Below are 11,006 nucleotides of genomic sequence, written 5' to 3' on the forward strand. Positions count from 1 at the left end.
GAGAGCTCTTCGTTGAATTCCTGCGCGCCCCAAACCCTAAACCCTAAACCCTAAACCCTTAACCCTAAACCCTAAGCCCTAAACCCTAAACCCTAAGCCGTCGTGGTCAAACCCTCGGCGTCAAACCCTAAACCCTAATCTCCAAACCCTCGCAGCCACACCTTTTGTCGAGATATATTTAAAATGACCATTCCTTTTGCTTTGGGGACCATCGGGGGATTAAAGCAGGAGTAAAACAGCTTCAGCTCGTCCTGCACTCAAACCCTAAACCCTAAACCCTAAACCCTAAACCCTAAACCCTAAACCCTTGAATGCAGCTTTCCTATCCATTGCCTGCTGCTGCTGCATCTCCCGCTCCCTGGCTGGCTCTCCCGCCTTGCGGCGCAAGCCCCGAACCCGAAACCGCGCCCCAAACCCCAAACCCTAAACCCTAAACCCTAAACCCTAAACCCTAAACCCTCACTGCGTTTCTTTCGGAGAAGTGGCACATCAGCAGCATGGCTTCCGCCCACTTGTGGCCAACCACAACTGCTGCTGTCAGCCACAAAGTCGAAACCTCCAAAGCAGCTCCCACCAGCACTCCTGCAGCACAACAGCTAGCTAGCTAGCTAGTTAGCTAGCTGGCTAGCTGGCTAGCTGGCTAGCTGGCTAGCTAGCTAGCTAGTTAGCTAGCTGGCTAGCTGGCTAGCTGGCTAGCTGGCTAGCTGGCTAGCTGGTTGGCTGGCTGGCTAGCTGGCTAGCTGGCTAGCTGGCTAGCTGGCTAGCTGGCTGGCTAGCTGGCTAGCTGGCTAGCTGGCTAGCTGGCTGGCTGGCTGGCTGGCTGGCTAGCTGGCTGGCTGGCCAGCTGGCTAGCTAGCTGGCTAGCTAGCTGGCTAGCTGGATGGCTAGTTCGATGGCTAGATGGCTGGCTAGCTGGCTGGCTAGGTCGACGGCTAGATGGCTGGCTAGCTGGATGGCTAGCTGGCTAGCTAGCTGGCTGGCTAGCTGGATGGCTAGATGGCTGGCTAGCTGGCTATCTGGCTAGCTAGCTAGCTGGCTAGCTGGCTAGCTAGCTGGTAGTTTACCTTCGAAGAGCCCGTGGATGGCAAGGGCGGCCATGAGGAAGAAAGCGGTGGAGTCGAATCTGCTGCTGCTGCTGCTGCTGCTGCTGCTGTCGGGAGTTTTGCTGCTGCTGCTGATTTGATTTAATTCATTTAATTCATTGATTTCATCTATTTTCTTCATTTTGTCCACTCCCGAACCTTTTGCTGCTGCTGCTGCTGCTGCTGCTGCTGCTGCTGCTGTTTGCTCCGTCTTGCGAACGTCCCCTATCTGCAGCTCGATGCAGCACCCCTCAGGGTGCGCTGCAGCAGCAACAGCAGCAGCAGCAGCAGCAGCAGCAGCAGCAGCAGCAGCATGAGCAGCAGGACTCCCAGCAGCAGCATTACAGCAGTGCTCCCAGCAGCAGCAGCAGCAGCAGCAGCAGCAGCAGCACTCCCTGGAACAACAGCACCCTCAGCAGCAGCAGCAACAGCCGCACTCCCAGCAGCAACAGCAGCAGCAGCAGCAACAGCAGCAGCAGCAGCAGCAGCAACAGCAGCAGCAGCAGCAGCAGCAGCAGCATTACAGTAATCGACGTCTTGTTCATCAGAAGCGTTGCTGCTGTTGGTGCTGATCTCTTTGCCTTCCTTTCGACTGCCCTCGTGGGCCTCGTCGTGGCTAAAACCTGCAGCAAACCCTAAACCCTAAACCCTAAACCCTAAACCCTAAACCCTAAACCCTAAACCCTAAACCCTAAACACCTAAACCCTAAACCCTAAACCCTAAACCCTAAACCCTAAACCCTAAACCCTAAACCCTAAACCCTAAAACAAAACCCTAAACCCTAAACCCTAAACCCTAAACCCTAAACCCTAAACCCTAAACCCTAAACCCTAAACCGCAAACCCTAAACCCTAAACCCTAAACCCTAAACCCTAAACCCTAAACCCTAAACCCTAAGCTGACCACTGCGCGGGAAAAGAAAGAAGCAAAACGGCAGCGCCTACTCCGCCCGAAACCCCAAACCCTAAACCCCAGCGCCCAACCCCAAGCCCCGACCCAACCCCAAACCCTAAACCCTAAACCCTAAACCCTAAACCCTCACTGTCGCCGCAAAGAACTCCTTCGCAAAAAAGAATAATTAAATATCCGACGAAGACTAAACAGAAAGTGGCGGGGTAGGGTTTGGAGTTGAGGTGTACGTACACCTCAAGCTCGTCCAGCAGCTCCACCGCCTCCGGCATTATGTGCAAAACCCCCAGCGCCAAAAACGCCCCTGCGCAAACCCTAAACCCTAAACCCTAAACCCTAAACCCTAAACCCTAAACCCTCGGCCCCGGCCCCGGGCCCTCATCCCCAGGCCCGCAGTCTCGGGGCCTCAAGGCTGCAGCCTGCAGCGGGCGGGCCCGCGGCCGCGCGCGGCGGCAGCTAGGGTTTAGGGTTTAGGGTTTAGGGTTTAGGGTTTAGGGTTTAGGGTTTAGGCACCTGCGGCGAAGGCATTTAAGTAGGAAATGTTTTTGCCGATTTTGCACCTGTCAAGCACCAAGGGAATTGCTGCACCAGTGAGAGCAGCAGCAAAAAACAGAATTGCTGCTGCTGCTTTTGAAGCGACCAAAACAGCAGCAGACGACATCTTGCTGCTGCTGCTGCTGCTGCTGCTGCTGCTGCTGCTGCTGCTCTCGCGGTTGCTGCTTCGGAAGCCGCTGCTGCTGCTTCTTCCCCTGTGAAAATCGAAGCACGCAGCTTCTCCTGCTGCTGCTGCTGCTGCAGCTGCTGCTGCTGCTCGCGGAGGCCGCTGTTGCGGCTGCTGCTGCTGACGGGGGCCGCTGCTGCGGCTGCTGCTGCTGCTGCTGCTGCTGCTGCTGCTGCTGCTCCTTCTTGGCAGCAAAGAAAAGCAGCAAAATAAGTTGCAGTGTATGCACACGCGAAACTCCGGAATCGGGGCCTAGGGTTTAGGCTTCACCGCAGCGGCTCGTGACTTTCCATCAGCTAGGGTTTAGGGTTTAGGGTTTAGGGTTTGCGCTGCCGTTGAGGGTTTAGGGTTTAGGGTTTGCGCTGCCGTGTGGGGCGAGAGAAGAGACAGAAAACAGACACGATAAAGTGTCCATACACTGCAGCTTCTGGGCTGCACGGGTGCTGCTGAAGCTGCAGCAGCAGCAATTCTGAGTTGCTGCTGCACCTGCTGCAGCAGTTGCTGCTGCTGCTGCTGCTGTGCTGCTCGCGTCGCTGCTGCTGCTGCTGCTGCTTTCCCCGTGTGTCTGTCCTTGTAAAAATGAGTTCCTAAATGGGGCCCAGGCAAAGGCTAGCGGTTTCTCTCTCGAGACTGCTGCTGCTGCTGCTGCTGTTGCTGCTGCTGCTGCTGCTGCTCCTGCAGCCGCTGCTGCTGCTGCTGCTGGCGCGACAAGTTGCTATTTATTTAAACTGAAAAACAATTCAAAAGCAATTGCATAAAAACAGAAAGTTGGCGCGCGGACAAGCAGCGAGCAGCAAAGGTGCTGCTGCTGCTGCCAGCCCCGAAGCAGCTTTGTTGCTGCATGCGGACCATCTATCAAGACCGCTTGGACCCTTCTGGGCCTTTCTTTTGCTCCTTTTTCCGCTTTTTTGAACTAAATTAATTCTATTTTGCATTTCCTTTTCAGTTCTGTTCTTTTTCTTTTCTTTTTTCCCAGTTTTAATTGCCTTTTGCTGCCGCGGGCGCCGCCGCTCGCGCGCAGCAGCAGCTCGCCGCTGCTCCCCACAGCAGCTCCACGCCTTCTGCTGCACTCCTTTGCTGCAGCAAATAGTTCTTTTAGTTTTTATTTAATCCAAATTCAATTATTTATTCAAAAGAAAATAACCCAAACTATCTTTTCAGTTGACTGGCGGTGTCCTAGTTTGTAGCTGCACGCAGCCAGCTGCAGCAGCTGCAGCAGCTGCAGCAGCTGCAGCAGAGGCAACAGCAACAGCAACACACCGCTGCAGCAGCAGCAGCAGCAAGTGTCCGCGTCAGCAAACAGCGGAAAGGGCTGCAGCAGCAGCAGCAGCAAGCATCCGCAGCAGGAAAGAGCAGCGATTGCTGCAGCAGCAGCACCAGCATCGCTCAATTGCTGCTGCTGTTGCAGCAGCAGCAGCAGCAGCAGCAGCAACACGTAGCAGCACGAAACAAAACCCACTTTACTCTGCACACTTTGGGGGCCCCCCATTACCCCGGGGGCCCCCCAAATTCCCTGGGGGCCCCTGAGGCCCCCTTGGTCCTCTTAGGGCCCCCCAGGGGGCCCCCCTGGGGCCCCCTGGGGTTAGGGGGCCCCCAGGGGGCCCCCTAGTGGGCACTAGGGGCCCCCAGTTTAGTCTTGGGGCCCCCCTGGGGCCCCCAATGTGGTATTGGGGGCCCCCAGGGGCCCCAAACACACTATTGGGGCCCCAGTGTACCCTTGGGGGCCCCTAGGGGCCCTCGAGGGTACTTTGGGGGCCCCTGGGGGCCCCCAAGGGTACATTGGGGCCCCCTAGGGGCCCCTTAATAGTAGTTAAGGGGGGCCCCTTGGTACAATAGGGGCCCCAGGGGGCCCCTAGCATAACATTGGGGGCCCCTATAATAATATGGGGGCCCCTGGGGCCCCCAATAGGTCATTAGGGCTTATGATGGTAATATTGGGGGCCCCTGGGGGCCCCCAATGGTATATTGGGGGCCCCCTGGGGGCCCCTAGTAGGGTACTGGGGGCCCCTGGGGGCCCCCATTAGGGTACTGGGGGCCCCTGGGGGCCCCCCAGTACCCTAATAGGGTACTAGGAGGGGCCCCCAGGGGTTTTATTTTCTTTTCGGATTTAAATAAATTTAAAATTAAAAAATAAATTTATAAAGAGTTTCCTGGAGGCGAGAGAAACTGCTTGGAACGGGATTTGCTGCTGCTGCTGCGCTGCTGCTGCTGCTGCTGCGCTGCTGCTGCTGCTGCTGCTGCTGCTGCGCTGCTGCTGCTGCACTGCAAGCGCACTGCCCACAGGGTCTACTTCTCTCTGTGCAGCAGCAAAGCCCCAGCAGCAACAGCAGCTAGTGCAGCAGCTGCTGCAGCTGCTGCAGCAGCAGCTGCTGCAGCTGCTGCAGCAGCAGCTGCTGCTGCTGCGGATGCTGCAGCAGCAGCTGCAGCAGCAGCAGCAGCTGCAGCAGCAGCTGCAGCAGCAGCTGCTGCTAAAATATTTATTTTTAAATTTAATTTTTATTTTTATAAACTGTAGAAATGAGGATCTCCTTTGTGGAAGAGGTGGTGCTTCTTCTTTTCCTGCTGCTGCTTCAGCTGCCGCAGCAGCTGCTGCTCCTCTTGCACAGCAGCAGCAGCAGCAGCAGCTGCTGCTGCAGCAGCCGCAGCAGAGGAGTACTGCTGCTGCAGCTGCTGCTGCTCAGCAGCAAATTCGGGAGGCCCCTGCAGCAACAGACACAAAAGAAGCAGAGGCGAAACACTGGCTTAACTAGGCCTTCAGGGTTTAGGGTTTAGGGTTTAGGGTTTAGGGTTTAGGGTTTAGGGTTTAGGGTTTACAGGATTGTGCCACTCGAAGTCAGCCCTCATGGTAACCCCCTCTCCCATGGACCCCAGCGCTGCAGAGAGCACCATCTGCATCTGCTGCTGCTGCTGCACTAGCTGCTGCTGCTGCTGCTGCTGCTGCTGCTGCACTAGCTGCTGCTGCTGCAGTTGCTGCTGCTGCAGTTGCTGCTGCTGCAGTTGCTGCTGCTGCTGCAGCCGCGTTTGCTGCTGCTCCTGCGCTTGCTGCTGCTGCTGCTGCACCTGCTGCTGCTGCTGCTGCTGCTGCTGCTGCTGCTGCTGCTGCTGCTGCTGCTGGTGGCTGATGAAGGTGAAAGCATATTTGAATTTTCTGAAGACAAAATGTTTTGCTGCTCTTTTGAACTTAAAAGGAGACTTCAAATAAGTTACTCTCCACTCCAGCCGCGGCTGCCGCTGCGGCAGCAGCAGCACGCCCCCGGGGTAGTTCAGCCAAACCCCTGCTGCTGCTGCTGCTGCTGCTGCTGGCGCTGCTGCTGCTGCTGCTGCTGCTGCTGCTGGTGCTGCTGCTGCAGGTGCTGCTGCTGCAGGTGCTGCTGCAGGTGCTGCTGCAGGTGCTGCTGCGTCTGCTTCTGACGCTGGCGGAGCTTCTGAAGGCTCCGTTGTTGCTGCTGGCGGTCTTGCTGCTGCCGCTGCTGCTGCTGCTGCTGCTGCTGCTGCTGCTGTTTTGTGGGGAAGCCACTGCAGCGTTTGCTGCAGCGTTTTGATTGTGTGGGAAAGAGAAGACGCAGAAGTGGACTCATAAACAATTCTTAAAGACCTCAAATAATAAGCTGACAAACCTCCTGCTGCTGCTGCTGCTGCTGGAGCTGCTGCTGCTGCTGCTGCTGCTGCTGCTGCTGGGGTTGGGGTTGCAGCAGCAGGTGCTGCTGGGCGCGGGAAGGCAGCCGAAGCAGCTCGTGCTGCTGCTGCTGCTGCTGCTGCTGCAGCGCGCTGAGACATGGTGTTAGCAGCTCAGACACGCAAGCAGCAGCAGCTGCTGCTGCTGCTGGCTATGATGGTGGTAATTCTGCTGCTGCTGCTGCTGCTGACTCTGCTGCAGTTCCTGCTGACTGTGCTGCTGCTGCTGCTGCTGGGCGTGCTGCTGCAGCGGCTGCTGCCACAGCAGCAGATGTTTGCGCTGCTGCTGCTGCTCTTTCTACTGTCCCCAAACCCCCAGTCCAAGCAGCAGCAGCAGCAGCAGCAGCGCAGCAGCAGCGCAGCAGCAGCGGCAGCAACGGCGGCAGCAGCAGCAGCAGCAAAGGCACAAAGTAGTGCCACAAAACAGCAAAATGAATTAATGAAACAAATATTAAAAAGAAAAGAAGCAAAAATGCCATCAAACCCTTCGGGGGCCCCCATTTTGAACCCTCTGGGGCCCCGGGGGCCCCCCGGGGGCCCCCAAAGGGTTTATATAAGAAGAAATTCATTTGCTGTTTATATTTTTATATTTATAAATTATTTATTTTGAATTTATATTTATATTTGTTTTTATTGAGCCTTATTTGTCAACCCTAAACCCTAAACCCTAAACCCTAAACCCTAAACCCTCCGCAGCACCTGTTGGTGGCCCGGGATGCACACAGGCGCAGGGTGACCTTCCCCTCAAGGACCTAGGGTTTAGGGTTTAGGGTTTAGGGTTTAGGGTTTGGGATATAGGGTTTAGGGTTTAGGGTCGAGGGTTTAGGGTTTGCAGCTCAGAGCGTTGTGGCGCCACACCGACACCCAGCTGAGACAGCAGCAGCGGCAACAGCAGCAGCAGCAGCGCAGCAGCAGCAGCAGCAACCGCAGCAGCAGCAGCAGCAGCGAAACCGGAAGGCCAAGAGCAAACAAGTGCAGCAGCAGCAGCAGCAGCAGCAGCAGCAGCAGCAAATAGGAAGGCCTGACTGCAGCCAAAGACATAAGTAAACAAGAAGGCAGCAACAAAAGCATATTAATTAATAAATTAATTAAATTAATTAATTAATTGATTTAATTAATTAATTTAATTTAATTAATTAATTAATTTAATTAATTAATTAATTAATATTTTGTTAAAAAATGAAAAGCTGCTGCTTTTTTCTTTTTGCTTTCTGCATGCAAAGAGTCAAAAGTGCGGCTCGGCAATGGCAGCCACCGACTACAGCAGCAGCAGCAGCAGCAGCAGCAGCAGCAGCAGCAGCAGCAGCGGCAGCAGCAGCAGCAGCAGCAGCAGGCAGCAGCAGCAGCAGCAGCAGCAGCAGCACAGTGGTGGTTGACATTGGCAGCAAATATGTTCGCTTCGGATTCGCTGGGGAGCCTTCGCCGGCCCTCGTGCTGCCTCTTTTAAACAGTAAATAAATAAATAAATTATTAATGAATTAATTAATTATTTAATTATTTAATTATTTAATTTAATTAATTTAATTAAATTAATTAAATTAAATTAATTAAATTAAATTAATTAATTTAATTTAATTATTTGTAATTTGTCTGATGGGCAAGAAAGGCTCTCTTTGCTTCTTGGAAAGGCAGGCAGCCACGCCCACGGCGTATGGCTAGCTAGCTAGCTAGCTATCTAGCTAGCTAGCTAGCTAGCTGGCCAACTAGCTAGCTAGCTAGCTAGCTGGGTAGCTAATTATCTAGCTAGATAATTAGCTAGCTGGCTAGCTGGCTAGCTGGCTAGCTAGCTGGCCGGCCGGATAGTTAGTAAGCTGGCTAGCTAGATTGCTAGCTATCCAGCTAGACAGTTAGCTAGCTAGCTAGATAGCCAGCTGACTAGCTAGCTAGATAGATAAACCCGTAGATAACTGGCTAGCTAGCTAGCTAGCTGGCTAATCAGCTAGCCAGACAGCTGGCTGCCTGGCTAGCCAGCTAGCTAGCTACCTAGCTAAGCTGCCTAACCTGCTGCCTGGCTAGCTAGCTGCTTCTGCAATTACATCTTTAGCTAGCTAGCTAAATACCCAGCTGTCCACCTAGCCAGCTAGACAGCTAGCTGCCCGCTTAGCCAGCTAAACAGCCAGCTAGCTAGACAGCTAGCTAGCTAGACAGCTAGCTAGCTAGACAGCTAGCTAGACAGCTAGCTAGACAGCTAGTTAGATAGCTAGCTAGACAGCTAGCGGGTTGCGCAATGATGCTAGTAGCAACATAGCTAGCTAGCTAGCTAGCTAGCTAGCTAGCCAGCTAGGTAGGTAGGTAGGTAGCTAGCTAGCTAGCTAGCCAGCTTGATAGTGGCTGAAAAGTCTGTTGGTCTGCAGGCAGCAGCTGCGAGCAGCTGCTGGAGACGATTTCTTGCGGCATAGAAAGCACGCTGGGGAGCAGCAGCAGCAGCAGCAGCAGCAGCAGCAGCAGCAGCGATGCAGCAGCAGCAGCAACTCTCGCTTTCTGCTGCAGCTCGCTGGCTAGCCGCAGCTGCCAGCAGCAAATTTTAGACCTCGCCTTTGAGAAGCTCAACTGCAGCGAAGCTGTGCTGCTGCCGAGGGCGCCCATGGGGCTCTTTGCTGCAGGTAGCTGCTGCTGCTGCTGCTGCTGCTGTTGCTGCTGCTGCTGCTGCTGCTGCTGCTCGTGATGAAGATGCTGCTGTTGCTGCTGCTCGTGATGAAGATGCTGCTGCTGTTGATGAAGATAATGCGGGTGTTGTTGGTGTTGTTGAGATTATTGGTTTTGCTGCTGTTGCTGCTGCTGTTGGTTTCTTGCTGCTGCTGCTGTGCCTTTTGTTCTTGCTGCTGCTGCTTTGCTGCTGCTGGAAGTGCTGCTGCGGGTGGCAGCAAAGGTGCTGCTGCTGCTGCTGCTGCTGCCTCACTGACTTCGTTTTTTCTGCTGCTTCCAGTGAATACAGCGGCGCTCACTCTGCTGCAGCAGCAGCAGCAGCAGCAGCAGCAGCAGCAGCAGCAGCAGCAGCAGCAGCAATTGTGTTAATTGTTGTTTAGGGTTGAGCCGAGGCATAGCAGTGGAAATGGGAGATAAAATAACAAGTGCTGTTCCTGTTCTTGATTTCTACGAGCTGCCCCACGCCACCTTCAGAATGCCCGTTGGCGGTAAACCCTAAACCCTAAACCCTAAACCCTAAACCCTAATTCGGGGCTTAAGCCAGTCGGGCCTTGTGCTGACTTCTTCTTGCAGCTTCCGTTTGTGTGGCCCCCAGCCCTAAACCCTAAACCCTAAACCCTCGAGCGCAGCTGTGAGAAAAGCAGGACTCGATGGAGCTGCTGGCTGTGAAGCCAACCCTAAACCCTAAACCCTAAACCCTAAACCCTAAACCCTAATTCGGCGTTTATGAGCAGGCGCCGACGTGACTGCTGCCTTTGAAGAAGAACTGAGGAAGAAAGGGTTTGGGGGTTTAGCGCCAGAGCAGCTGGAGGCTGCCAAGGCGAGTCTGGTGTACGTACACCCCAAACCCTTCAGAAGCAGCAGCAGCAGCAGCAGCAGCAGCAGCAGCAGCAGCAATTATACGTTTTCCAGGGACGAGGAGGACGAAGACGAAGGGGAAAAGGCCCTGGAGCTGCCAGACGGCACATTCATTGAGGCGAGTGTAGCGCAAACCCTGAAAAAGGGTTTAGGGTTTAGAGTTTCGGGTTCAGGACTTAGGGTTTAGGGTTTCTACACGGGCAGGAACGACAAAAAGCCGCCGTTTGAAGGCAAAAAAACCCAAAATGAAGAAACAAATGAATAAATGTATTTTAAAATTATTAAATAATTTATTTAATGAAAAATTTCCGAATTTAAATCCAAAATGGAAGTTCGCGAGCTCGCCCGTGGGGTGTCTGCGCAGCTCGACGGCTGCGCCCGGCGGCGACCCGCGGAAGTTTACTTCGGAAGTTTTGGAGCTTTTGGCGAAAAAAGAGAAAATAAAGGAAAAAAAGAAGAAATAAATGGAAATAAAGAGTCAAATGAGGAAGCAAACCGCGAGAAAGAGAGCAGCAGCAGCAGCAGCAGCAGCAGCAGCAGCAGCGCGGGCTGGAGCGACGCGCAGCTGCTGCCAGCAGCAACTTTGACGGATATTATTGTGAAGGCCTTCAGGTGTACAGACACCTCACTCGCACCTGCACTGACACCCCACATTGTCTTCTGCAGAGGAGCTTCTTTGCTGCAGGGGCTGCAGCAAAGAATGCTGCAAGAGCTGCGTTCCCTGAGTCTAAACCCCAGCAGCAGCAGCAGCAGCAGCAGCAGCAGCAGCAGCAGCAGCAGCGGAGCAGCAGGGGCCAGCAACGGCAGCTGCGCAGCGGCGCTGCCACCACCAGATCCCGCTGCTGCTCCCGCTGCTCCTGCTGCTGCGCCTGCTGCTGCTGCTGCTGCGCCTGCTGCTGCTGCTGCTGCTGCTCCGGACACTCCTGCTGCTGCTGCTGCTGCTGCTGCTGCTGCTGCACCTGCGGGAGTCACTCTTGTCTTCGCCAGCAACCGCCAACACGCTTCTTGGGTAGGAGGGTCTATGATTTCATCTTTGTCCACTTTTAGGGTTTTGACAATTTCAAAATTGGATTATTTGGAGGGCAAAAGCAGCAAACAAACCCTCATTGACCAG

General features: G+C 54.3%; 2 protein-coding genes across 2 annotated transcripts; one reads left to right on the forward strand and one right to left on the reverse strand.

Annotated features, from left to right (window-relative positions):
• Nucleotides 1–5,215: 5,215 nt before the first annotated feature.
• ENH_00005570 (hypothetical protein, conserved) lies at nucleotides 5,216–6,490 on the reverse strand (the record flags this gene model as incomplete). The annotated part of the gene is made up of 2 exons (XM_013578483.1): nucleotides 5,216–5,413; nucleotides 5,528–6,490. The coding sequence occupies 2 exons, from the start codon at nucleotides 6,488–6,490 to the stop codon at nucleotides 5,216–5,218; spliced, it is 1,161 nt and encodes a 386-aa protein (XP_013433937.1).
• A 1,113-nt stretch (nucleotides 6,491–7,603) lies between these two features.
• On the forward strand, nucleotides 7,604–10,356 carry ENH_00005580 (actin-like protein 7, putative; the record flags this gene model as incomplete). The annotated part of the gene is made up of 5 exons (XM_013578484.1): nucleotides 7,604–7,838; nucleotides 8,743–8,991; nucleotides 9,415–9,522; nucleotides 9,769–10,045; nucleotides 10,257–10,356. 5 exons carry the CDS (start codon nucleotides 7,604–7,606, stop codon nucleotides 10,354–10,356), a joined length of 969 nt encoding a protein of 322 aa, XP_013433938.1.
• Between the last annotated feature and the right edge of the window lie 650 nt (nucleotides 10,357–11,006).

The sequence above is a fragment of the Eimeria necatrix genome, genomic scaffold (assembly GCF_000499385.1).
Source record: "Eimeria necatrix Houghton genomic scaffold, Enh_scaff1163, whole genome shotgun sequence".
NCBI lineage: Eukaryota > Apicomplexa > Conoidasida > Eucoccidiorida > Eimeriidae > Eimeria > Eimeria necatrix.